This window comes from Mustela nigripes, chromosome 14 (assembly GCF_022355385.1).
Source record: "Mustela nigripes isolate SB6536 chromosome 14, MUSNIG.SB6536, whole genome shotgun sequence".
In the NCBI taxonomy this organism is placed as follows: domain Eukaryota; kingdom Metazoa; phylum Chordata; class Mammalia; order Carnivora; family Mustelidae; genus Mustela; species Mustela nigripes.
The window spans coordinates 96551413-96578339 of NC_081570.1; the positions used below are offsets into that span (position 1 = coordinate 96551413).

The following is a 26927-nucleotide window of genomic DNA, read 5'->3' on the forward strand; positions in this document are numbered from 1 at the left end:
CCAGGTCCAGGCGGGGGAAACCCAGTGGGAGGTGGCAAGGAAGCCACCCACGGGCTTCTAAGTTTAGCCCCTGCTCCAGACCACTCCCATCACCCGCCTCTGAGGCCCAGAGCCAGGCATGACCTCATCCTTTGCTCCCAGACTCCACCCTGCCTGCTGGGGAGTCCTGCCTTTGCAGACTGGGGGCCAGCCTGGCAAGCAACTTGTGAGAGATGGGACTCTAGGCTCACAGCCAAGATAGGGACCAGGAAGAGAGAGACAGGAAGCTACCACACACTTAGGAGCCTGTGGCCTTTATTCATGCCCCCCCCCCCCCCCCCCCCCAAGTAGAGCCAGAGACCCGGGGCTCAGGGTTGCACCCTCCAAGTCCCCTACCCCAGACACTCCTGTGAGCCAGAAGTGGATAAAGTGCTGGTGTGTGATGATCCTCTGGGGAAGGCCAAAGGGATCCAGAGCCCCACCCCTGGGCCAAGGCAGTGGGAGGAGGGACTCTTCTGAAGGGCAGGAAATTGCCCTAGGTACCCAGAGGGTGTGGAGGGAGAGCCACCTACCACCACCATCACCTTGGGGGCCAGTGGGGCTGGGGAACTCAGATGCAGTCCTGGGCGGGAGAGAACTGAAAAGGGAGCCTTTGCCAAGGAGCCCTAAGGGGGTGGGGCCAGGAAATGGACAGCTTCTGCCCCCTGTGGAAGGAAGTGGGGGAAGAGGGGAGGCCTCCGTGGTCTCAGAGAATGGGACAACCCCTCCGGCGCTTATTCTTGCGAACCTGGAGGCCGGCCCGAGTGGCCATCTCGAATACCTCCCTCACCCCCTCCTTGGTCTTGGCCGAGCACTCGAGGTAGCCAAAGGCACTGATCCGGTTCGCCATGTCCCGGCCCTCCTCAGATCGCACAGGTTCCTGAGAAGACAGAAAGCTAGATGTCAAAGGAAGCTGGTGGCCAAGTGTACCTCTCCCCATTAGACCTGTAAGGTATAGTGACTAGAACAAATACCTCCCTCAACCAACAGACCACCCAACTCTCTGGACAGTTTCTGGGCAAGGACCCAAGACATTTACATTAAAAACGGTCTCCCTTGGCCCAGTTACCCCATGGTACACCCTCCTCTGGCCCAAATAGTATCTGCTGCCTCCTAACCAACCTTCCCCACCACAGTTCTCACACTCCATGCTCTACCGAAAGAATTTCTCTATCACCGATGGGACCAGGTTTAGGACTTGGCCATAATTATCCCTCTGGGAACGTCCACATTCCTCATCCTGGCAACTTGTGTAATAAGCCCTAGTCCTCTGGCCAGAGTCACTTTACTGGTAAGCCAGCGCCCTCACTCTCCAGGCCTTCTGGCCTTTTCCAATGCCCGCCTTCCCCTGTCCATGTCTCCTCACACCTCCCAGGTATACACTGATGGCCTGACCTGCAAACCCCAAGCAAAACACCTATTTTAAGAAGCTGCCTTCGAGGGTGGGTACTCCTTAATAGTCCTGACCCAACAGGAAGGGACAATAGATAACATTAAAATGCCAAGTGACCTTAGACAAGTCACAATTTTGACCATTTCATCAGACATTGGACAGGAGACAAAGGGCCCTTCCGGTTCTTCCTCACCAGGGAGGTCAGTTGGAATGTAGGCCTCACGAGGGTCATCAGCCCTTCCAGGGGCTCCTGGCTTGGCCACCCCACCCACCTGCTTCATCTTGGCCAGCTCTCTCCTGGTATGTTCGTCTTGCCTTAGGTCCTTCTTATTCCCCACTAGGATGATGGGCACGTTGGGGCAGAAGTGCTTCACCTCCGGGGTCCACTTCTCAGGAATATTTTCTGTACAGACATGTCCTAGCAGGTGTCAGTGCCTCCACTTAAGCTAGAAACCCTCCCCCCACTGCCCCCTGGGGCCCCCTTCTCCCCCCAGAGCAGTTAGAAGCTCTAGGGCACAACAGTCCCTTGCACAGCTCAGAGCACCCCCCCGCCCCCACAGTCCCCCCTTTGAGCCCCCCCAAGGATCACAGTGCCCCCCCCCCAGCCCCAGCACAAGTGACTAAAAGCACCCGGTCTCAGAAGGTGGGTGAAATGTGCCAAGATGAGCTACCTCGGGGTGGCTGATTCCAAGAGCTCCCCAGTGCCCTTCCTCCATTGCCCTCACCCCCACCTCACCCAGGCTGTCGGGGCTGTCAATGGAGAAGCACATGAGGATGACATCAGTGTCCGGGTAGGAGAGAGGCCTCAACCGATCGTAGTCCTCCTGCCCAGCTGTGTCCCATAGCGCCAGCTCCACCTGCCGCAGGGGGCCAGTGAGTACCTGCCTGCAGGTCCCAGTTCTACCCCTCCCTGACCACCCAGAGGTCCTCTGAAACCATGGGTCCTTTAGGTTTACTCAACAGCTATCTCTTGAGCACTTGGTGTGTGCCAGGGACAATGTTAGTCACCGTCCCGCAGTATAAATTTGGTGAGTTTCTAGAAATCCTGAGACATGGGTGCTTGATCTGTATGTAGCTTATGAGCTATTGTTGTGAGCACCACGATTTGATTTTAAGTCACAAAGCCCTTTGAAGGAAGCCTTACCACTCCATTTTGCAGTCAGAGGGGCTTAAACTCAGAGGCAAAAGGACTGGGCCCAGATTACAGAGTCAGGGCGTAGAGACCCAGGAAGTGTGGCTAGGTTTCCTAAAACTACAATTTGGCTTCCTAACTTGCACTGGTTCCAGCAGGGAGAGTGGAGGAGGGAGTGGGTCGGTGGTGAGGAAGGCTATCCAAGGTCCACAGCAACGGGGTGGGGGCTCCCAGGGGGAGACAAGAAGGGTTCTTGGCCTTCACCTGCTTGCCGTCCACCTCTATGTCTGCGATGTAGTTCTCGAAGACCGTGGGGACGTAAACTTCGGGGAACTGATCCTTGCTGAAGACGATGAGGAGGCAGGTTTTCCCACAGGCCCCATCCCCCACAATCACCAGCTTCTTTCGGATTGCAGCCATGGCTGGGGCTGACAAGAAAAAGGGTAGATTTGGGGAAAAGCCAGTAACACCAAGAATGTTTCTTTGGGGGCTCCCCAAGACCTGGAAACCGAGGTCTCCAGCAAAGGGAGGGAAAGGGGCCTGCCCTGGTGTGTTCTTGTCAAGAACCAATCGTTCAGACAACTGATCTTGAAATCGTAATCTCTGGGGCAGGGGCAGGAGCAGGAGCAGGTCTCCCTGGACAGGTCAGAATATGAAGGCGGGAGAACCACCCACCTGGGAGCCAACTATGGGGTTCTGGACACTTAGAGGGGTGCTCAGGGATTAGGGACATACCCGGAAGAGGCAGCTTGAATCTGGTACATATACCAGGCCTTCAAGTCAGACTTCATGCACTAGCAGGATTTTGATACTTGTTTTCAAGTTTCATAATCACTAGGGTCCAATCAAGAACACATTGTCCCTCACTCAGGACAAGTCATGCCTGCCTCGCCACAAGTGAGGAGTCCCTCTCCCACAGGCTGGCAGAAGCAACGAACAGGTGACAGGTGGGTAAGGGAAAGCGTCCTGAGCGTTTGGACAAAGATCATCTCCCTCAGTCCCCGGAAGCCTGCAAAGGTGGATGGCATGCTTCCTTCCCATTCTGACACACTAGGAAAGTGAGGCTCAGGAAGGTTACAATGTGTGTTCCGAGTCATGACAGGGATGGCATTCAGGGCACACAGGGCTGTGTGACTCTGGAGTCTGTTGCCTTTTCTACCTATCACCCCCCAGTAATGGGAAAAAGAGGGGGCAGGGAAACCCAGATAGAGGGCCTCGGCAGCCAACCAGCTTCCCGGGCCCACCCCAGTCCAGTCCCCAAAGCCAGCCCCGAGTCACACAAAGGAGGCTCAGTCCCGGCAGTGCCCACAGCCCACATTCGGGCAGTCTGCCCTCCTCCCCCCTTCCTCCTGGGCCTGGCAGCAACACTGGGTCACTCAGCCCCAGGCAGGGGACAATGACCACACTGTAGGGAGCCACACATCCACCACAGCAGAGTGACAGAGAATAATCCACTAGGGAATCACCTCCACCCATCCTCTGGAACAGCCCCTTCCCCCCCGCCCCCACTCTGTCCAGCTCACCCCCAGGCCCTGCCTACCACTCCTCCCTGTGACTCAGGGCAAAGAGTCAGCTTCCTGAGGTTTCCGTGTGTCCCCGGCCCCCAACACACCCAAATGAGCATCTGCACAGTTCATCACACCTAGCCGGCCTCCCTGCCCCTGAACTGAGCCTCACTTCCTCCCTCCCTGGGGAGAGCAGCTGCCTCCAAGCCGTCTGAGGTTCCCAGGCCTCCAGCCTGGAAGGAAGGGAGGGCGGGCTGCAGAGCCTAGATGGCCATCCAGGCTGTTGGGAAGGGGGAGGGGGCTAGAACCGGAGCCGGAGCTGGGAGGAGCTCCCAAAAAAAGAGCTGAACAAGGGCCAGTCGCCTCACCAACCAGGCAGCGAGCAGTTAAGAGAGAAGGGGATGGTAACCTGATCTCAGCCCTAAACCTGGCTTTTTCTCTCAGTCCCACATCCTGTCAAACTGGGCTGAACTCCTGTACTCCCCACAGACCACCACCACCCCACAGCCCTGGCTTGGGCTGCCTTTTAGGAAAGCGAATACCCCAAGCCCAAAGCTGGTTCTCTCCAAACGGTGGGATCCTGGGTGGCCTCCCTACTCTCCAACACACACACACACACACACACACACACACACACACACACGGGCACAAAACTGGGATGAGGAAGTGGATATGAGTCAGAGAGAATTTATAGGACTTGAGAGGATACGGCCACACTCTCCCCACCACAAAAGGGGCTCCCTTCCCGGTACCCCGAGAGATGGCAAGAAGGCATTCACCATGCCAGTAGATCCTTTCAAAAATGGAAACCACCTTCAGAAAGGGGGTTCTCCCTGGAAATTCTGCCCAGGGGATCAACTCATCCCTTCCACTCCTGCTAGTTCCACTGGTCCAGCAGTGCAAAAACAGGCTGGAGCAGCCCCATCTGGGACATGACCACCATGGTGACAGTCACCACCACGGTGACAATCACCACCATGACAAGTACAGCTGCTTAGGTGTGAGCACGCCACTGGCCGCCTACAGCAGGTTAGTCTCAGTGGCACCAGATGGTGGGAGGCACAGGACAGAATTCAGAGGCAAGGGCATGCATTAAATGACCTGGAGCCCCCCTCTCAATGAGAAGACTTTCCCTTCAGGCTCTCATTGGACAAGAAGAGCAGCTGGCCTAGGCCCAGACCAAGCCACTAGGCCCAAGGCCAACATGGCAAGGAAAACAGCTCCCTGTGAGAGGCAGCGCCAGAAGAACTGCCCCACTGACCCTAAGACGGTCAGCAGCGGCCCTTTCCCAACCCCACCCGGACCTGACACAGAGGCTGGAATGGAGCCCGAAGCTCCTGGGTGCTGCATGCAGACAAGACATCCCACCGTCTCCTCAATCATTCTCTAGATTTCCAGATGACCCAGAGCTGGGCTGTCCCCTGTAGGCCAGCCCTGAGGGCCAGAGAACGAATCCGATTCCACCTCAACTTTAAAACCAGAAGAGAGCGCAGGACTCAGCCTCGGACCCTCCCAGCACAAAGCCCCAGGATAATCTCCGGCCAGGTTTGTGGGGGTGCAGGGAGGGAGGGGTCTGGAAGGGAGGAGATTCTTGCATACATAAAAACGAGCGAGATCCTTCCCAACCTCCCCTACATCCCGCCCCAGGCACACTCCATGGAACCGTCTAGGAAGGCGTCCAGACCTCTGGGAGCTGTGGCAGGCCCCACTCGGTCACACCACGCCCCTATTCCCGCCATTCCGCCGGCCCGGCCTGGGGGAATTCCCACCTCCAGCCGGATTCGAGCCCAGACCCACACCCCGGCCCAGGTCCACATCGGGCCGACCCGCCAGCGAGTCTGAGCGCCTGGACTGGGGCTCCCTCGCGGAGACCCAAGTTGCCTCCTGGCTTCTCGCCCGGCGGGACAGATTCCGGGAATCCGGGCGGGGAAGGGCAGGGACACAGGCTCGGACACAGAAGGCCAGAGGCCCCGCCGGGCAGTTCCCGTAGTGGGGTAGGGGAGAGCCCTCGCCGCGGCCCAGGGAGGGGCCAGCCCGGCCGACTCCCGCACAGTCCCGACGCCGCGCGTCCCAGGGGAAGGAGGGTGGCCTGCGCTCTGGCCGAAGCCCCCTCCCCTCCCGGCGGCCCGAGCTCCGGCCAAGCGGAGGGCGAAAAGTGCTCTCCCGGGAACGAGTTCCCGGGACACCCCGCCACCCCAGCCCCCGGCCCCCGGTACCTTCCGCTCCGCTGCCTCCAGCTGCGCGGCCAGTGCCGGAGGCTGAGACTGACCCGGGGGGCCCTGCCCCGCCCTCCTTCAGCGCCGCGGCGGGGAGAGGCGGGCCCGCCAGGGGGAGGGACCGGCCGGGGGCGGGGGGTCGGCCCTTGGCTCCGCCTGCCCACCGCCCAGCCTGGGGCCTCCACGGCTTGCCCAGGCTACTAGCGGGGGTCGAGGGTGGGATCACCGGGCGGTCGGGGAGTGGGCGGCGGGTGGGACCCCTCGAAGACCCAGCCTCTACCCCACCTTCCAGCCCCCAGGGGCGGACCGGCGTCGGGAAAGTTGTGAGGCGCCCGGGGTGGGGTCGGGAAAGGGCCGCTGCTGCCCTCCCGTGGCCAACCCGCCACGCGCGCCTACAGCTCCCGGGACCTCGCGGGAGGGGTCTGCGGAAGACGCCCCCCCACACACACCCCGCCCCGCCCCGGCTCGTAAAATCCTGTCATGGAAGTACTGCCCAACATCACGCCCCAGCCCTGAGGACTTTTCAGATCCTTTGAGACCCAGGCCACCTTTCCACTTGACCATTCCCTTTCCCCTGCCTGGAATTTCCCTGAGTCCAATTACTGCGTACCCCTCAAAGGGTATTCCTGGAGGCCTTTCCTGATCCCCAGCTGGGAAGTCAACTTCTACCCACCAATGCGTTATTTCGGTGCCGCTAGGGACACTTGGCCCAGTCTGATGTGTCACATTGGGTTATTTACCTACGGGTGTGTCTCTTTTCCTCCTGAGGTGGATGATGACGGAGGATGAGAAGTCTGCCGCTACTTCATTAGTTTGTGACCTGTTTGCTACATAGCTCAGCCCTTTGGGAGCTCATTGGGGATCTTTGGGATAAGTGTACCCATCTCCTTTTGCCTGCAAGGAAACTGAGGCTGACAGAAGTTAAGTGGCTTGCCGAAACTTTTGCGGTGTGTATGGAACAGAGAGAGAGTTCAAATAGTCAGGCCTGCCTGGCTTCAGGGTTGGTGCTCTCTCCCTGCTGTCATTTAAGCTCCTCCTGTACTTCCCCACTGCCTGGCACGCTGTGTGGCACCTAAGTTTTCCAAAAATATTGTCTGAGTGAATGAATGTCAGAAGTCAGGTAAATTTTAAAGCTCTGAAGTGCAGCCCACACATCTGATAAATGAGTAAGCTGAGGTCCAGGGAACTCTGGCCCCCAGGCCTCTTCACCCACGCCATAAATACACACTGAGCATTAACTGAGAACTACATGCTCAGTTCCGATTGATTTGGGTCATCTAAGAACTTAGTCTAAATTTGAAACACACAACTTAAAGATAGCAAGTTACTGAACACTTATTGCATGTACCTGACTCTACATTCAAATTTAAGTCCTTAAGACAACCCTGTGAGGAAGCACTGTTACTCCCGTTTTGCTGAGAAGCAAACTAAGGCTCAGAGAGGTTGCAGAGGACCCGGGAAACAGGACTCTAGAGCCTCCGCCCTTCACTGTTCCTCCATGTAGTCAGCTGTATATACAGGAGGCAGTGGCTGTCCTGGGGGCACGCATGGACTATGGGATACCCATCTCTGAAGGACAAGTGAAGTCTTCCAGTTAAGGTGATGAGTAGATATTAAATGGGCTGGAGCCCCAACAGGCCCCAAGAGTTATGGAACCCCCAGGAGGGTGGCGACGGGGCAGAAAGACAGGGCTGGAGGAGGACACAATGGACAAATGATGAACGTCCTTGGATGCCACACTCAGGAGTTGGGTGTTGATTTTGGCCTAGGGGCAGTAGGGAGCCACTGAAATGTTCTCTCAAGAACCAACTTAGATTCACACTGCAGTAAGATCACATTCAAGAATACAGGGACATGACCTGGAGACATGGTTAGGAGCCTAATGTGGTAATAAGAGTAGGAGTGGGTCTAGGTAGACAAATAGGAAAAATATTGTGTGATATGTAATCAATGGCATGTACTGATTGATTCGCTTGCTGGGTAAAAGCCAGACCCAAAGGTGACCAGCGCCAAGATTTTTAACTTGGGCTGAAGAACTAGTGCCCATGGACATGATGAACCAGGAGAGGGCACACATTTGTAGGGCAATGGTGGATTCCGTTTCAAGTACGTGGAGTTGGAATGCCTGTGGGATGTCTAGATGTTCAGGAGATGGCTAGGACACACGGGCCTAAAGCTCAAGAACAATCTGGGGGGAAATACTGACTTGGAAAACACCACCAGGTAGGTGAAGCCATGGGAGTGGATGAGGGCATGTGGAGTGGGACAAGCAGAGGGTGAAGATGGAAACTGGGAGTGCTACATTTTTAGGACGGCTTTGCACCACCTGAAAGAAGCCTTTTCGTTTCTCATCAAAGTAAATAAAGACACACGTTTTTATCCATCGGGTTTATTTGCCACTAGCTATTAATTTTGGATCTAATTGACACTCCTTCTTCAGTTACGGTACCACTAAAGAAGGTGAGGGAGACAAGTTCAGAGTCTGGATTGGCAGAGGGTAAGCACGGAGGGGCTAGGATGGTGGTGGAAGGGGTGGGGCTGAGCCCCTCAGGAGTAACTGCCTGGCCCCCCCAGGGGGATGACGAAGACCGAGATGTCATCCCCGGAACCCAGCTTGTTGTTGGGGAGACGCCAGCCACGGTCCCGGGGGGTGCCCCGGGCCCCCAGGACCAGAGCTTGGGCCAGAGCTTTGTACCTGCCAGGAGCACACGTGCACACTCATGTTCCAACATGTATATGGAAGATCGATACACTGGCCCTCAGGTGGGTCCCCAAGCATTGCTTCCCGTTGCCCCTACCTTCCCCATTGTCATCCCCGCACCTCCATACAAGCCCTACCTGCTGGGGTCATTGGGCTCATAGGCTGACAGCACCCTGTCCACAGTGGCAGCTACCTCACAGTCACTGGTGACATCCCACAGTCCATCTGTTCCCAGGACTAGCACGTCATCTGGGCAGTGCTCATACTGTGTCAGGTCGTACACTCGCACCTGGCAGGGAGAAGAGAGTGGAGAAGAAGCTGCGGGACAAAGGGACCCTGGAAGAATACCAGCTTGGGCCCCTGGAGAGGGAAAGGTCTAGCTGAGGAAGCCCCCATACGGCTCACCTCCGGGAAGCAGGAGAGGAAGGGCTTGATGGGCAGAGTGGAGCTGCAGACCTTGAGGTTGTGGTCTCCCAAGCCCCGGGTTACCCCGATGGTGGCCATCACACGAGCCTAAAGGGAATGAGCGTGGGTGCTGCCCTGGCCCTCTCCCAGCCTCTGAAGCTGTGGGCCCTCCCACTCCTGCCCTCGGGTAGAACCTCCACCTCCCTAGACAAGTTGTGGTGGGTCCTCCTGCCCTCTCCCACCTCTACCATGTTTACCTTTTTGCCCTCCCCACAGACCAGAGGAAACCTGAGATCCTCCAGCTCGATCTTTTTGTAGGCCCTGGGGGGGTGGGGGGAGTAGAGGAGGCATCACCCAGGCATCAAAGCCCCTCTCCCAGAGGAGCCATGCCTCTCACACAAACCCCTAAGAAGGACAGCCCCCCAAGAGACCCCCTCCCACCGACCCCGCCTCCAGCTTCCACCTTGCTGCTGGTGAGGGACTGGTTGTGTTGCCATGGGAACAGGCCCCAGCTTGGAGGGAAGTGTTACCAGCCGGTCATGTTCTGGTCCCGGTACAGCATCCTCTGGCCCAGCTCCTTAGGCTGAATTCTGCGGGGGAACTCAAGGTGGGTGAATTCACCACCTAGCAGCTCTGGTTTCAGGAAGCCCTGGGGTCGGGAGCGGCCAGACAGAGCAGAGGCCCGGGGAGGCATTAGGCTTAGTGGGCGTGTAGGTGATGTTAATTACTGCAGGGCCTTAAGTGGGCTTTCTTTGCCAGGTGCCCTGCATTGTTCTAATACAAATAAGGTGTATGAACTCGCCTAACCTCATGACAACCCTGAAGGCAGGAGCTACTGACTCAAGTTAAGGGAACCATCTGCAGGTCTGACAATTAGCAAAGGACTCGAACAGGGGTTCAATCCCAGGTGGTCTAGCTCCAGAGTCAGTCCTTTAAAGCACTAAACCGTCCTGCCTTTCAGGAGCCTTTGCTACTTCCTTTCCCCACCTCTGACTCCACTTCCTTCCTCAGCGGGGGGCACAGTGGGGGCCCTGGAGTAGCCCCCGTTCCTTCCTGCCACATACCGCCACCAGCTCAGCCCTCTTCTGCAGAGTAGAGGGGCTTTCCCAGCGGTGGCGGGGGTAGGGGGTGTGGAGGGGTAGCATAGGCTATAGAGAGCCATGAAAGTCAACAAAGAATGGGAGCAGGGAGGTTAGTTCCTACTTACAAGCAGCTGAAGACGCTGGCGCTCAGTCTCCGGGGTGAACTCCCGGGACATTGGAATGATTTCACCATTCCGGACAATGATGGCTCTGCCCAGAAAAAGAAAAGGTTTGGGCCAGGCTCTCCTCAGCCCCCTTGTGGAGAATTCCAGAAAGACCAGGCCTTCCCCACAATGACCCTAGGGGTTCCTCAGCCAGACCCCCATCTTTCCTCCCCTCATGGCTATTTCAGGCCATCCCTTATGGCTGTGACTGCTCCTGACACCATCCTTCCCTCTGGGTTTTGATTTTTAACACCCACCGCCTCATTCTCTTCTATTCCCCTCATCCCAGAGTGTGCGACCCCCTGTAGGCATTCTCAAACCCCGCTTCCCATACCTGCTGTCACCTGCATTGGCCACATACACCTTGCCTAGCAAGTAGACCACAACCAGTGCACAGCAGCCCCCCTCCACTTGGTGGCCACGCCGCTCCCGGGCCATCTGCTCATCCTGCCATGTGAGGAAGGGCCAGAGGGGGTGAATGAAGGAGAGTTTCCAGGCACACAACCACCGCCTCCAACTGCAGAAATAAACTGACCCAGCCAAGCAACCCTGGAGGAGAGGAGGGCAGACATGGGTGTAACCCCCTCTTTCTTCCCCTCTGAACCAAGCTCTGCTCAGGCCCTCCAAGGTGTTGTGGGTACTCAGGACCCCTCACACCACTTGATTTCTGTATACAGTGGACCAGAGTATCTGCCTAGCAGGCTCCTGCTTGGGGGGGGGGGGGCACACACTCACCATGAACTGGAAGGCATTCTCAATGGCCCCCACTACCAGGCTCTCATGGGTCACTTCCTTCTGTGAAGACCAGCAGGACTGAGGACCAACCAAGTGAGAAGAATCAGAGGAACCTGGGGCTCCTGGGGTAGACGGGAGGCAGAGGGGAGGTGGCGAGGGGTCCTGGAGTATCTCTACCAGGTCCTTTAGCTGCTCCCGGATGTGGCGATGCAGGAGCCTGGCGGCCATTTCAGCAGCTCCCCCCCCTGCATGCCCATCAAACAGGCCCCAATAGTAGAAGCAGAGTCCCTGGTGGAGGAAAAGTTGGAGGTGAATAAGGGATATTGTGTGTGTGTGTGTGTGTGTTTGTGATGCAAGGAGAAGAAGAGCAAGACTCTGGGCAACCATGTAAACATCAGAGAAGAGGTCAGAGTTTGGTATGAAAAGTGAATTAGATTTATTCACTTATTTACCAAGGACCTATTATGTGTCAGAGGGTAAAGCACCAAAAAAGCCAAACTCAGAGGATAAAAGACACAAAAATAAACACTGGCAATGAATTAAATCATCCATAAAGACGGGAGCACTTATATTCTAAGTGGTAAACTGAATATTCACACTGACATTCTAATTGGTCAATGCCAGTTCTGTGCCAGAGGTAGAAAGCTAGTGAGTTAGGAGTTAGTTAGGTCTGAGATTTAAAACAGGATGCCTAGAATCCCTGGGGAGAGGTGTTACTGTATCTCTGGAGTCAAGGGAAAGCAGTGGGGGCTTACCTGGCCTTGGCTAGGCTCCCTAGGTGCCCCTGAAACACTCCTCCGTCCTTCCACATACACCACCTCACAGCAAGCCTGGTCCTCATTGTGCCGGCTTTTGCCCGCGTTGATGACCCTGCCAGGCCAGAGTGACCACATCAGGTTGGACACCAGACCAGGTCCTGGAATAACCCCCACCTTAGACACACACACACACACACACCCTCTCTAGCCTGCTGGCCAAACTGAGAAAGGTCACAGCCGCCTGGGATCCAGGCCAGAAAGAGGAGGAGAAGGGAGGCAGGGCAAGGCACAAGGAGTACTGTCTGGGTGTCGGGCCCCACCACCTCATAGGAAGGCCAGCAGTAGCACGTTCCTGCCTCAGTTCCCCCATCCCTGGCAAAAGGGGCACTCCCATGGGCTGCTGGGGAAGGGGCTGGACAGGGCAGCAGGGGTCTTACTGCCCTGCTTGCCAACCCCCTACATCCCACCCTGAAGCCTAGTCAACTTCTCTAGTGCTTTGTCCACAGCACCCCACCCTCATGGGCACACCCACCTTTATCTTAAAATCATCCAGTGAAAGTTTCTGCGGCTTTGGCAGTGAGGAAGTGCTCCAGCCCAGACAGGGAAAGAGGAATTGAAATAGGGTAGGGATAGAAGCCCACCTGGACTGCGCAGAAGTCACAGAACCACTAACTCTTCCCAAACAGAAAGCTAAAGGAGATAATGGTGCGGCCACGGGTCTACCAGCCCCTAGCCTCAGCGGCCTCAGCGCCCCCATCTCCCTCAGTGCTCTGCTTTTCCAGTACGGACATTAAAAATACACCCGGCCGGGAGTCAGCCGCCTGCTCCCCACTAAGACCGGGGGTCCACTTCCTTGCCAGCCCCGTGCCATTGCCCTCCCTCCGAGAGGCATCCAAAGGGGACCCTCCTGCTTCCTCGGGCGGCCCCCTCCCCCGCCCCTGAGGAAGCCTGAGGCCGCCTGGTGTCGCGGGCTATTTCTGGGTGTGGAGGGGGAGGGGAACGGTAAGAGGGACAGAGAACTGGGGCGCTGGGGTCGGGAAGCCCAGGAGCGAGTCTTTCCAAACGCCATCTCCCCTATTAAAAGCGCACCCCCCCACCTTGAAACCCCGCCTCCCTTAGCCATTAAACTGCCGGGCCCCGACTGAGAACTGGCCAACTCATCCTCCACGGGGCCCTCCACCCTCCGGGCTCTGGAAGGGAAGGAGGTCCTGAGGCGGCGCCGGTGAGGGTAGTCAACGAGCTGGAAGGTTCTGAAGAAGACTGCACCGACTTGAGAAAGGGCTGGGGGGGAGAGGGGTGCGGCCCGAAGCCCAAAGGAAAGCAAAGGTCCTGGGAGAAGGGAGCTCCCCGCGCCGAGCACCGCGAGGGGCACGCATCCCAGCGCCGGGGATGCCCAGCTGGGGAAGGGGTTGGGGGATGGGGGGAGTCCCATCACGCCTAGGGTGTTCCCGGGGGCGCTCACTCGGCGTAGCCCGTGCTCCAGGGCAGGCGACGGCCCGTGTCCGGGGGGCTTTGCACAGCCCGGCCAGCGTGGTCATCGGCGCGTCGCAGCCCCCCCGGGCTCAGCTGCAGGAAGGTCGGTCGGGAGAAACTCGCTCGAGCTTCTACTGTCTTCGCCGGCGCGGCGCTCCCGCTCCCAGCCGTCGCCGGAGGGCTCCTGGGCGCTTCTGGCGGAGCGGCGGTCTGCGGGGACGGCGCGTTGGGCAGGTCTGGGGACTTGGGGCGCGGAGGCGGGGCGCCCCCGGAGCTCACCAGGTGCGCCACGGCCGAGCGCACCCGGTTTAGCATGCTGCCTCCCTGCCCCGCCCTCGGCCGTAGCCCCGCCCCCAGGCGGGCCCCTCCCCCTAGGACGCGCGGTGGGCGGTGCTCGCTCCTACGGGCTCTCCCCCGCCATTGGCTCTGGGCGGGCAGGGTGGGTCCCGGCAAAACTTCCTCCTGCTCTGGGCCGCCCCTGGCACCGCCCCATCAGCTCGCGGCTCCTACCCGCGGTGTTCGGCTTCCCTCCGCCTCGGCTTTTTTGCAGCAGTAGGGTCTGCAGTCGTAGGAAGGGGACGGAGGGAAGCACACCCTATTTCAGCCGTGCTCTAGATGAGACATCAGCTAGAACTTCCCCATTGTGACGGGGGGAAGGTCTCCTCGCCCTCGGTTCGTAGCAGCCAGCCTGCCGGGAGGGTGATGGAGCTGGTGACCTCAGGGAAACCAGCAGCTTCCGCCACCGCTGGGTGTGAAGCACCTGGTGTGACAACACCTCTGGCTGGGGCTTCTGGAGTGAGAGCGAGGGCGAGGAGCTGGTGCTGGAGGTGCTAACGACGCGGACTGGAGCCGACCACCCTGAATTAGGGAGCCGGGGCTAGGTTCTTGGGCTCCTCACGGCGCTGTTCCCCATTGACGACCACCTCTAGATCTGGGGAGCGGTTGCCGCTCTGACTCCGCTTTGCTTCTCAGGACCCAATTTCCCCCCACATTTAGGCCTCCCCTGACCACAGCAGGGCTAGTTGATAAGGATAACAATAACTGCTCCGACTTACTGTATAGTAGTCTCGCTACAAAGCACTTTCCACATATTAGGCCATTTATACCAAACAGCAGCCCTTCGAGGTGGGTGTTCTGTTCTTTTTACCGATGACGCGCCCGTCGTTTACAGGACTTGTCTCAAGAGGTCACACAACCAATGACTCACAGCCGTGCCAGTCCCCAAACGCCCAAACTCCGTTCTGTCTGATGAACCAAGCTGATTTGTATGGATCGTGGAGGAAGGACTAAGGAGCAGGTGAATGGCGGAAGAGTGAGGGTTCCCCCTCTTCCCACCTTCCCCCCCTGCAGAGGCTGAGCCTGCAGGCTGAACAAGATCTGTAGGCACCGCCAGGGGGAGACAGAGGCCAGGCTAAGCGCTTGCTTGCAAGGGACCGGTAATACTAACTTTGATGCCCAAGGAGCCCTGTTCCTAAGCCTGCTATCAGGTAATTGATCAGTACATTTCTAGTGACACCTCCTGCCCCGTGCACTGTCCAAATGGAGACAAGGCCCTGTGGCCCTAATGTAAGTCAGGGTAGCTCTCAGGAATCACTAGCACTGAGTTCATGGTTGGGACTCCATCACTGGGTCTGTGGGCAGAATGCTCCCTGAACATAGCCCTCTTTTTTCCTGAGCTTGTCTGGCTGGACAAGCAGGGCAAGTTCAATGCTAGGACCGCTCGACTATTGGTGCCTCCGAGTGACTGCAGGTTGACCTGGGGTCCCAGAAGGAGTGGTTTTCTCCCAGCTTCCAAATAAAAATCTCATAATGGTCATTCAGGTATTGATTTATTTATTTACTTACTTATTTGAGACAGATCATGAGCTGGGATGGGGGTGGGGGGCGGGAGATGCAGAGGGAGAGGGAGAAATAGACTCCCCACTGAGCAGAAAGCTCAATATGGGGCTTGATACCAGGACCCTGAGATCATGACCTGAGTCAAAAGGCAGACACTTAACCAACTGAGCCACTCAGGGGACCCTTCATTCAGTCTTTGGACTTGTTGTAATCATACCTACACTCTGGGCAGAGAGAGCCAGAAAAATAGAAGTCACGAGAAAAGAAAAACAAATCAGATGCAAAGGCATAGACTGGCAAAGGCAAAGGAGAGCCTCTGCCCCTGCCCTGCTCCTTGAGGAACAGCTTCAGAAATGGGCTTTACTCCAGGGCGCCTTTTGTCCTCACCCAGGTGCTCCCTCACTTCCTGTAGGGCAAAAACCATGCTGTTGCTATGGGTATTTCCCTCCTGTTCGAGAAAAACAGGAACCAGCTCTCAGATAAATGGCATAAACAACAACAGCAAGCCAAGACTGATGAAAAAATATAACACCCTGGCTATTTTTATTATTCAGTGTTTCTGGGGCAGTTGGTTTCCCACTTCTCTGTGTCACCCTGCTCCCTGGTACCTGCTCTTCACAGCACCCACCATGGTGTAGCTACAAACAGGCCACAGAGCCAGGACAGAAAGATCCCTAGCTCCAGCAGCAGATGGGTAGTGGGGATGTCAACAGCACTCTTGGGCTCCAGAACCACATCCCCCTACCTAAATCCTAAGGCTCTCCTCTCTCTGAACATCTTACCTCTGATTCCTGACATCATCACACTTTCTCCATCCTCAGACTGCCCCAGAACCTGGTAAGAAAGTCATCATTTCTACTAGTCCCAGAGGCAGCAGAAAGGGGAAGAGGTAAGGGGACGGGTAGAGAGTCAGACTTGGGAGATACTCTTCTCTGAGAACTGAGACTGTTCAGTGCCTGGCCCTGCCAGGGGTGTGTGTGGCCTTGGCCAGTGAGGGGGACAGGGCATCCTCGAGACAGTCCCCTTTATCCTAAGCCACGTGCATTGGCCCAGAGCTCAGAAGTAGGCTTTTCCCCCTTACCTCTACCCACCCCATTACTCCAATCACAAAGCCTTCTTAAACTATGAGGAGTGTCCCTCCTGCTAAGAGACAAATTCACAGACCACCTCTCTCTCCCATTTGTCTAATGCTTCCACATCCAGATTCTTACCCTGTAAAGATTTACAAAATTGCAATTATATTGCAACTCATATAATGAGGATTTTGGGTCTCAAGTTTGGTTCTCAAGTTGGGGTTCATAGCCATCATCCATAAGGACCCATCATCAGAATATTGCAGCCCTCCTGCCTGCTTAGCCTCTACCCTCATGCCTCCTCTAGTCTTTCCTGTCCCTGAGGACACCACTCCTAGGGTAGAGATCATTTGTTCTTCCCTCCTGGATTTTAACATTTTCTCAGTTAGGGCTAACATATCAATCTAGAAATGCATTGTCTGATAGAATTTTGTGCAATGATGGGAATGTTCTGTATCTTTTCAATACAGTAATCCCAGCTACATGTGACTATTGAGCCCCATGCAAATAAGAAACCATTTTTGGATTTTATCTAATTTATGTTTAAACTTACATAATCACGTAGAATCAGTGGCTATCCTACTGGACAGTGCAATTTTAGAATATTCAAGAGTCAAACCCTTGGGGGTCCTGGCAGTCCCTCCTCACACACAGCCCCCTCCCTCCCCGGAAGCCAGAAGACCGAGTGTTTTGAGGGACCTCTTTGGGTTATCCCGGCCTGCCCCAGGGAGGTGTTCACCGGGACTGCAGACAGCGCCGCGGGACCGGCCGGCCTCTCTTCGCTCTTCTCGCCTCGGCCGCCAGGGGCCGCTGCGCCCGTTTGGGCCCGCCCGCCCAGCCTAGCGCTCTGCGCTGCGCGGGGAGCTGTCCGGGAGGAGGCTGTGGTGCCCGCGGCGGGCTGGCGGAGCGGGGACGGTCCCCGGCCCCAGAAAGGAGGCGGCGGCTGCAGGCTCTCTGGCCTGCCGGCGGGAGCCTCCAAAACACCGCGGCTGGTCTCGCAGAGCTGGCGTGGTGGGCCAGGAGGTCCCCGTGCGCGGAGTAGGGCCGGGCATGACCGTGATGCCAGTTTGGCCAAAGCTCCGCCGCCTCGGGGACGCGGCAGCAACTAGGTGAGGAACACGAGGCTCCTGGCTCGACAGCACTCGCGCCGGCCGCTCCCGCTTGAAGTCCGCCTTTCGGAGTCTTGGTGCCGGACTCAGAGGCAAGTGGGCACCGCCGTGGGGCGGGTGGATCCTGGGGCTCAGAATTTGGAGCAGTGAGTGGGCGCTGGAGGGGGCGGGGAGAAGACATGGAAACTTAAAGCTTCTCGTGGTCCACATCCTCAACGCTATGCTGGTATGCTGGCTGCTAATTCAGCCTCCCCATACCTTGCATCCGGGTTTGGGGGAAACAGTCTGGGAAACTGAGGCAGGAGTGTGGAAGCCCAGAACAAATCCTAGAAGCTTCTTTCCCCCCTTCTCCCGAGGGAGGGAATAGAATGCCTGAGAACTCAGCCCAAAAGTACACACCCCCATCTTTTGGGTCTTGGGGTTCAGAGGAGAGCTGGGTTGGATGGTGTGGCAGCTCAGAAGGAAAAGGGATGAGGACTGCCTGAGAGAGAAGACAAAGCTGTATTTGAAATGATCAAAATGAAGGTTCCTGAAGGGGACAGCGAGAGGAGATACCCACTCAGAAAAGAGATACATCGAGAAGGCTGGGAAGCATTTACCCGTGAACACACCTGTCTCTGGGATATTGGCACCACTTCTTCCATCTGTCCCCATAGTCCTCTCAGCCCCACCATCCTACCTGCTTCAGCTCCACCTCCCCCTTGGAGGCTGAAGGAGGAGAGGTCTTTCAGAAGAATGCAGAGGCTGTTCGGCTGGGGCCCCTGAGACCCGGAGGCACCCCATTCTAGCCCTCCAGAAGGGAAATGGGGGTGACGGGGGCAGAATGGAGCCAGCTCCGCTCCAGTCCAGGACGCAGGTGCAGTGGAACTAGGAGGTGGAGGCAAAAGGATTCGAGACGTAGGGGTCTTTTCCCGGAGCCTCTTGGAGCAACATTTTGTCAGATCCTGCTCAGAAATCCGTCCCTGGCCTTCGGCTCCCTCCCAAGGCCAGAGCTGTGATAGCCTTGATTCCTAGACACCTCCCCACTGTCTGCCCTGCTTCACTCCTGGGCCAGAGAAATCCTCAGGCTACTCTTCTCAGGCTAGCTGCCATGTGTGTTCCCAGAGTCTGCAAGGCAGAGGAGAGCCTCTGGCCCCGCCCTGCTCCTTGAGGAACAGCTTCAGAAATAGGCTCTACTCCAGGGCACCTTTTGTCCTCACCCAGGTGCTCCCTCACCTCCTGTAGGGCCACGGGCTCCCTCTGTTCCTGTCCACACCACCCTCAAGAATCTTTCCTACTTGCCTAGGTGGAGTAAGTCTGAGGCCTGTGAATGAACAGACAGAAGCTGGAAGATCCCCCAAAAAGTGAGTGAGGAGACACCGAAGAGGGGACAGTTGAGGGGATGGTGGTGGGGACAGAGATGAAGAACCCAGTCCACAGTCCCGGCATTTGGTTTGGCCTCTGGTGATCCCAGGGAAGTGCTGACACCTGAGGGACTCCAGCCATGTCCCAAGGGGCCAGGACATCAGTGCAGTGGAGGAGGGGACAGACTCCTGTTATGCCTGGGCAGCCCCCTGCTACTCTCTGCCTCTGTGTCCTTGGGATCCCCTCTGTCTCTAGCTCATCCTCTGGGATAGATGGGAGGCCTGACCCATCAAGGTTAGAGGAGGAGAAGCTCAAGTGGTGAGGTAGGAATAGGCCAGGTTTCTGGGCTCGGGCACCCCCATGTGTTGTCTGGCCTGGGGCAATCATTTGACTTCCATTAGCCCTGGTGTCATTTCTTCATTTCTAAATTTAAAATTGTTGAAAAAGAATTGCTTACATTCTTACAGTTTAAGAGCCTCCCACCCCCACCCCTGTCCGCCAGAAGAAAAGCAACAGGGAAAAAGTTTAAGTCTCCCTTCTACCTCCATCTCTCAGTGAACTGGTTCCCCTTCTTGGTGACACTCAATATTACTAGGTTTTCTTTGGTACCTTTTCCAGAGCTAGCTTATACATATTTAAGCAACATCTATATAATCCCTCCCTTTAACGCATTTTCTACACCCCATCCTGCACTTTGTGGTGCACTTATTGTGGTGCACAATAAGCCTTCATGGTGGCTTATTGTTAGAGATCATTACATGCCTCAGTACATAAAGCATTTCCTCCTTCTGTGGAGGAGCGGTCTGGATGTAATTGCATTTGTACAGATGCCCCACAAATGTATTTAGCCATTCCTTTATTGATGGTTGTTTTGGTTCTGTCCAGGCTTTGTGAGGATCAGTTTGCTCATCTGTCAAATAGGTACAAATAATCCCACTTTGTAGGACAGTTGTGAAGGCTGCAGGAGCATGTATGTGACATGCCCAGGTCAAGGGCTCAAAAAAATGGGAGTCAGCAGTATAGTTCCTCCCGTGGCCCTCCAAGACCCTTCAAGGCCCTCTTAAAAGGCCTCTCTCCCCCCACCACAAAGCTCTCCGTGGTGGTTTTCCCAACTGGACAGTCTCCCTCTCGGACACCTTGTACGGTGATCTTATGCCAGGCTGAGGGCCGCTGGGGATAAGGTGTGCATCCTGCCCGCCTCTGGGCCTCCCAGAGGGCATGGTGCCGGGGCTGGGCCCTGGGGAGCTCCTGCTCTGTGTTGAGCCGGCTGTGTGCTTCTCTCCCCAGGATGTGTGAGAGGACCTCTCAGAACCGGAGCGCGGGCCACTGGCTGCTGGCACTTTCCCTGGCCTGGCTGTGGACCCTCCTCGCCTCACAGCCGCCAACTCCCACAGGTCTGGGGCAGGCGACACAGACTGGGGGAGGGTTTCCCTGGAGGCCTGGAGAGCCGGGCACTGCTCCTCCCCATTCTAGAGCCCGCCGATCGCCAAGGCCGGGTAAAATGTGGATTCTAGGGTTTCTGGCTCCTTTTCTGTTTTTCACCCAGGAAAATCTGCCCTCCTCTGCCATCCCAGCCCAGAGAAGTTGTGGGCAGACCTGTGGCTCCCTTTCCTTGCAGGCCAGACCATGTTCTGCAGGGAGAGAGGCAGTGGGGAGGAGGCTTAAGTTCAACCTCCTGGCCTAATTCTGTGGTATTGCTTTTGGGATGGCTAAAGCCTGTGTAAGCTGATGATCCTCCCCACGCATTTTAAGCCCCTGGGCCTCACCCGGAAGAAGCTGGAGGAAGTAGGGGCTGGTGGGGAATTCCACCTTTCTTGCTCTGCCCAAGGCCTGAGTCTGCGGAAGAGGAGTGAGCGCCGCCTCACTGGGGCGGAAGGAAAGACAAGCGAGACCGAGACCGCTGAAGGAGCAGGGGGTTTTCCTGTTTCCTCCTCTTCCCCTGCAGCAGGCCACCCTTTGAACATCCCTCCCCCTGGCCGGGAGGAGGGCCCGAGAAAAAGCAGGGCAGGTGGGAGGAGAGCTGGGCTTCCTGAATGGGCTGAGCCCTGATCTCCTCCACCACTTCAGTCGTGGTGAAGCAGGGCGCCTGCGAAGTGATTGCCGCTCATCGCTGCTGCAACCGGAACCGCATCGAGGAGCGCTCCCAGACGGTCAAGTGCTCCTGCTTTTCCGGCCAGGTGGCCGGCACCACCCGCGCAAAGCCCTCCTGCGTGGACGGTGAGTGAGAGGCCGGCCCACCGGGGAGGGCCCAGTCACAGAGATAAGAAAGTCTGTTTGGGGCGCGTGGGTGTCTCAGCGGGTTAAAGCCTCTACCTTGGGCTCAGGTCATGATCTCAGGGTAGGGTCCTGGAATCGAGTCCCGCATTGGGCTCTCTGCTCCGCAGGGAGCCTGCTCCCCACCCCCACCCCCCATTTCCCGCCTGCCTCTCTGCCTGCTTGTGACCCCTCTCTCCAAAAAAAAAAAAAAAACTTTAAAAAAAAAAAAAAAGATCAGTCTAGGCCGCACCATCTGCTCGGATACAATTTCATACCAGCCCAGGGCTTTTGTGATCGGTCTGAAATGATGGGTAACCTCTGCAGGGAGGAGGGCAGATGGGACTGTCCGCTCCATAGAGAAGAAGGGGTCCTGTTCGTGAGGGCCCTTCCTCTTATCCGCACTCCCTGCCTGATGGGCGGGAGTGAGATGAGACATTCTGTCTCACAAATCTTTGCTCCCAAACTGGGCAGCAGACCTTGACCTCTTCCCCTCCTGCTCCTCCATCGGCCTCTTACACACGCCCTCCTCTTGTTCCCCTGTGGCCTTGACGTGGACACACAGGGGTCACTCACACCCACCCCTCTCCGATGATCCCACCCCTGCTCATGAGCTCCCTCACGTGGCAGGGCTGTAAAGGTGTCCGCTTGGGCTCTCACGCACGCGGGCCCACCAGAGGGCTCCTTGGAGAGCTTGCCCTGCCTCTCCTTGCCCCCTGCTCCCACAGCCTCCATCGTCTTGCGGAAGTGGTGGTGTCAGATGGAGCCCTGCCTGCCGGGGGAAGAGTGCAGAGTGCTCCCGGATCTGTCAGGATGGAGCTGCAGCGGCGGACACAAAGTCAAAACCACCAAGGTATCCCGGGACGGCCCCTCTATCCCTCCCTACTCTTCCCCCTTCCAACTGAGTGTGGAGGGACAGGGCTCAGGAGGGGTTGGGAGGGGGTGGTTTCCAGGAGATCTGTGTCCTCAGGTGAGATCTGTGAACTATGTGGGCACATGCCTGGACAGTCCCTCTGGACTGTCTCCACTCTGGGGACTGGAGTTAGGGCCTTGGGGTTTGAAGTCTGATGTGTCCTGAACCAATCCTTGATGCTCCATATGCCTTGGTTTCCTTTTCTCCCTAAGGTGAGTTTGTCTTCGAGAAAATGGCAGGTCCATAAGAACAAGGTAAAGAATTAGGAAATGGTCCAGATAATTCAGAGGGGAGTCTGTGCAGGGAGCCCCTCTGCCCACTCACCCCTGCTGCAGACCCCACCCCCACCCCCCGGATTAACTCCCTACAGCTCACACCTGTCTTCCTCTCCTCTTACCTTTGAGGGCACCCAAGAGGATTATTACTTTCATGGTTTACTGCCTGCCACCACAGAACAAGGAGTAATTAAAATTGTATTAAACTCATTAGCAATTCCATGTGTGTCATAACTAATCAGTGGCATGGCTGTGCCATCACCATTTGTAAAGATGAGTGACACGTGAGGCAAGGCAGATCCCTTCCCATCACCAGGAGAGCAAACAAGGAGACACATAAACAGAAGAGAAGGCAGCCTTTGGGGCTCTGAAGAGAGCCGCATATTTGGGGAGCACAGAAGAGAAGGAGCCACAGCTAGGAAAAGTGTAGCAGTGTAGCTCTTCCTAGCTGCAAGCAGGCAAGGGAGACAGCCATTCTGAGCCTGGTTAAGACCAGGAGAGAGTGAGACCCACCACAGGGCTTGCGACATTTGTCACTGTTTTATAGTTTTGCATTTGTTGCCCATAGATGCTGTGTCTACAGTTTGGGTCACCAATCTGAAGCAAGTGCTCTGAGATGTGCTTGACTTACTGTGCTCTCCCAGTCTGCACTGCTTAGGTATAAGGGAACAACATTGATGACCTTCATGTGACCTTCATCTCCTGGGGAGTCTTAGGCATTCCTTTCTCCATTCCTTTCTCCCCCCATCACCTGCTCTCTAGGTCACACGATAGCTCTTGGGTCATGTGTTGGACAGGACAGCTTGACTGAGCCATGGACTGAGGAATGGTATTATTATCAGCCAGCAAAAGTGGAGATTCACTTACCTGGACACATGCCCTGTGCCAAGTGCAGAATCACTCTTCTCAGGGGGCATCTCAGTTGAGTTACTCAGCAGATAAGGACAGATCTCTGGCCACATACCTGGTGTTGTGCTGGGTTCTCCTGGGGGACCCAGAAGAAGGTCAAGATACAATTCCTGCCCTTGAGGAATGTCCAGTCAAGTTGGAGAGTTGTTGAAAGACAATTCAGCTAATTGAGGTTAAAGCACATGGTATGGGACTTTACCATGCAGACCGTATATGGGTCATGTGCTGTGGACATGTTGGGGGTGTGAGGGTGAGACCCCCATGACCCTTTGGCCAACCCCTCAGCTCAAGGCAAGAAGACAAGAAGTCACATTCACCACCTGCCACATCCCTCTCTCACGTCAGTCTGAACACCCAGCAAGCTGCCAACATGCCCAAGGAAAACCTTTCCCCCATGAGAGACCAGCTGTACCTCATTTGCATGGGACTGGGTTGACTTGGGGAGTGAAAGCTGACATGAAGCCAGACAACTTTCTAGCAAAGCTCTGCAGAGGTGTGGCCTGGTTTGGGCTATTCAATGGGAATGAAACATACAGGCCCTTAAAATCACTCCCATGCAAAGACCTCAAGTTTTTGTTTGTTTGCTTATTTCAACAGATGAGGAAGCTGAGTCCCAAAGAGGAAAGAGGACTTGCCCCAGATCTCCCAGTTTGGGGTTCCAAATCTCTAAGGCTTTTTGCTTAACCCAGATACGGTATTCCACTTGGGTCTTCCATGTTGTTTGTATCTCAAGAAGAGAAGCCTGCAGGGGACTGGCAGGATAGCAGCAACATTTTTCTTGGGAGACTCTAGAACAGGTCCCTGTTACCTGAAGTAATCCAGAATACTTACATGCCAGCATGTGGGACCATTGGATCTCCACTCGGCCCTCAGCCCCCAAAATTACTACCAGGCCCCATGATAGCCAGAGATCATTCAGCCCAGTTACATCCGGGCACTCTGAGCTGGCAGTCCCATTGTGTCTAGTCTGACACATCTCTCCCAGAGGACTTAGGCTGAATGGAATTCTCAGAGGCTCTGGCTCTAGGAGAGGCTCTGGGTGGAGTCAAGGGCCGGTCACAGTCCTCTTCCTTCAAAGGCCCTACTGGGCCATAGGGGAGCCCTTGCAGGGCTGGATGGAGCCTCTGTCCAGGATTGAGGGTTGGCAGAGTCAGACTGACATAGGCTTTAGGGACTCAGAGACGGGGGCTAGTCGGGTATCTCATCAGTACAAGAATTATAGACTCAGTGACCGCTAGGATCAGCTGGGATCCACCGGGATCATCAGGATCTCAGGGTGTGTGTCGGGGGCATGGAGCTTGAAGGGAAGGGTGTCAGCAGAGACCAACCAGGACGATGCTGACCTCTGACCCCCGGATGATAAGCTGAGGCTGAACCTCAGCCCATCATTGCTGCTTCCTCTTCTTCCCCAAGCAGTAGAACCAAGACCGTTCGAGGGTGTTTTTCTTGTTTTTGTTTCGTTCTGGTTTGGGCAATGGGGTGGAAAATGATGCCCCACATGGTGGGGTCAGGGAGTGGTGTAGTCAAGGAGTAGGTCCGAGGTTGTCAGCTCTTCCTTTAAGACTGGGGAATGGGCTAGGGGGTTAGCAAACTTTCTGGAAAGGGCCAGATAGCAATTATTTTAAGCTTTACAAGCCATATACAGTCTCTGACATGTTTTTCTTTGTTGTTGTGTGTTTTGTCTTTAAAAAAAGCCTTTTAAAAAATGTAACAACCATTCTTAGCTCAAGGGCTGTACAAAACCAGACCCCAGGCCGTTTTTGGAAGGTTGCCAGTCCTTGTGAACCTTTGAAGGCAGGCTTCTATGCAGCTTGGGGCTGCCTCCCAGCCTCCTGGCCTGCCTTCGGTGAAGTGGAGGGGCTGGGTTGGGTTTTGTTTTCCTTCTAATGCTCCTTGAGAGATTGGTGACTGAATTATTTAGACTACAAATGAGGCAGCTTTAGCAGAGTCACACAATAAAGGCCTGCTCTTCTGAAAGCCAGGATGTGGGCTTCTCTACTCCCTCCCCATCCCTTGAGACTGTGTACAGGAAAATTTGGGGGTGGGGGACAGCCCCTTGCCCATTTGCTGCATCCACAGGCTGCTGGGGTAGGAGCTGGGGGAGCCCGAGAGAGTGAGGATGATGCTGTATAAATTCCCCCCACCAGCTGCCCACCAGCACCGGCCCCTGCCTCAGCCAGAGTGCTGATTCCCTGATCCTCCCTGAGGTCCCTCCTCTGTGCTTGCAGAGAAAGCCTCTTTCCTCTGGCACTGGAATTTGCCTCCATTTCCTCATGACCCACTCATCCATTTATTTGGTGGGATTTGAGGGCTGTCCTTTATCTGGCTGGAAGAGCTTCACACAACACAGGAGGGACTAGTGGAGAAGAGAAAGCCTCCCACCTCCAACAGTAGCTCTCTAGAGTCCTGTTTCCAACTGAGTCAATATTTTTGGCCATTTTGTAGCGACTTTAATGGAAGTTTAGGAATGCAAATTAATTTTCCTGGAGCAGAGGGGTCCTGGAGTCATTTGTCTCTGGGCTGGGCTCTCAGATTCTCTCAGGTTAGCTAGTATGCCCCCGCCCTCAGCTGCACAAGCCTTAGGAAGGTTGTCAAGTACCAGAGATCATGTGGTTAATTTCTGTGACCTCCAGTGGGTTTCATTAAGTTCTATGAGTGACATTGTCACTAATTGCCCCAGACAGTTGCCTCAGGTTGAGGCTGTAGCTAGATCAGTTAGCCAACTTTCTCATTTGACAGATGAGGAAAGGGAGTCTCTGAGAGGTTAGGTGATTGGCTCAAAGTCACATAGCAAGGTGGTGGTACATCCAACCCAGTGATCCAGACAAGTGTTCTTGGCTGTACATTGCCTCTGTACTTCCATACAGATGAGGAACCTGAAAAGAAGCCAGGATTTTTAGCAAGGATGGTTGTGAAAGAGTCTCATTCTACAATCTCCAAACCCTGTGCGTGCAAGAGGACAAATGAAGAATGGGAAGCATTTAGAGATATTCACAGAAAGAGAGAAAGAAAGACAAAAAGGTGGGTCAAGAAAACTCATTCAGAGGAACATCAAAATACCAAAGCACAAAACAAAACAAATCAAAATAATCAGAAGAAAGCTGATGCCACACCCAAAACAGTAGATTTTTGTCCTTTCTGAAGGAGATAGAATGGAGCTCCTATCAAAGTTCGGAAGACCCATGAGGCCAGTTTTGATGGCTTTTGGCTTCTTTAGATTCTAGTGTGGGGTTCTGCAAACTAAGGCCCCTGGGTTGAATCTGGCCCACCGACTGCCTTTGCAAATAAAGTTTTATGGAACATAACTGTACTCATTTGTTTATTATTGTCTGGGATTACTTCCCTACTGGGACAGCAGCTGAGTCACTACAAAGAAACCATAAGGCCCACAGGGCCTAAAATATTTACTATCAGACCCTTTCTAGTAAACTTTTGCCAATCCCTGGACTCCTGGTTTTTTTTTGTTTGTTTGTTTGTGGTTTTTTTTTTCCTCCTCCTGTTTTAATTGAACCTTTCTCAGTATGTGCCTGCAATCTGGAAAATGATGATTCAATGTTGTATTTCTGGGTTTGGTATTTCTTGGAGACTGTGCCTGTGTCCCCTTTAATCCTTTCCAGTGCCATTTGTAAG

The 26927-nt window shown here is 55.4% G+C and overlaps 3 protein-coding genes across 10 annotated transcripts; 1 reads left to right on the forward strand and 2 right to left on the reverse strand.

Annotated features, from left to right (window-relative positions):
• Positions 1-353: 353 nt before the first annotated feature.
• RHOC (ras homolog family member C) lies at positions 354-6374 on the reverse strand. Its single transcript, XM_059375761.1, has 5 exons — positions 6265-6374; positions 2808-2971; positions 2148-2268; positions 1684-1814; positions 354-898 (listed from the first exon to the last, which is right to left on the reverse strand). The coding sequence occupies exons 2-5, from the start codon at positions 2961-2963 to the stop codon at positions 725-727; spliced, it is 582 nt and encodes a 193-aa protein (XP_059231744.1). The 5' UTR covers positions 2964-2971; positions 6265-6374; the 3' UTR covers positions 354-724.
• A 2278-nt stretch (positions 6375-8652) lies between these two features.
• PPM1J (protein phosphatase, Mg2+/Mn2+ dependent 1J) lies at positions 8653-13933 on the reverse strand. 4 transcript variants are annotated; one of them, XM_059375765.1, is made up of 11 exons: positions 13572-13933; positions 12107-12221; positions 11529-11639; positions 11352-11411; positions 10951-11063; positions 10578-10662; positions 9901-10019; positions 9628-9691; positions 9371-9478; positions 9103-9254; positions 8653-8959 (listed from the first exon to the last, which is right to left on the reverse strand). In XM_059375765.1, exons 1-11 carry the CDS (start codon positions 13895-13897, stop codon positions 8812-8814), a joined length of 1401 nt encoding a protein of 466 aa, XP_059231748.1. In that variant the 5' UTR covers positions 13898-13933; the 3' UTR covers positions 8653-8811. The 4 variants fall into 4 exon arrangements, with proteins under 4 accessions (XP_059231748.1, XP_059231746.1, XP_059231747.1 ...); XM_059375763.1 differs by having other exon boundaries at positions 11352-11429; XM_059375764.1 differs by having other exon boundaries at positions 9159-9254; positions 11352-11639.
• Positions 13934-17324: 3391 nt separating this feature from the next.
• TAFA3 (TAFA chemokine like family member 3) lies at positions 17325-26659 on the forward strand. Of its 5 annotated transcripts, XM_059375767.1 has the most exons (7): positions 17325-17695; positions 18889-18946; positions 20235-20341; positions 21015-21164; positions 21929-22053; positions 22326-22367; positions 22518-22938. In XM_059375767.1, exons 3-7 carry the CDS (start codon positions 20236-20238, stop codon positions 22620-22622), a joined length of 528 nt encoding a protein of 175 aa, XP_059231750.1. In that variant the 5' UTR covers positions 17325-17695; positions 18889-18946; position 20235; the 3' UTR covers positions 22623-22938. The 5 variants fall into 5 exon arrangements, with proteins under 5 accessions (XP_059231750.1, XP_059231754.1, XP_059231753.1 ...); XM_059375771.1 differs by lacking the exons at positions 22326-22367; positions 22518-22938 and adding an exon at positions 23151-26659; XM_059375770.1 differs by lacking the exons at positions 22326-22367; positions 22518-22938 and adding an exon at positions 22957-23137.
• The last annotated feature ends 268 nt before the right edge of the window (positions 26660-26927 follow it).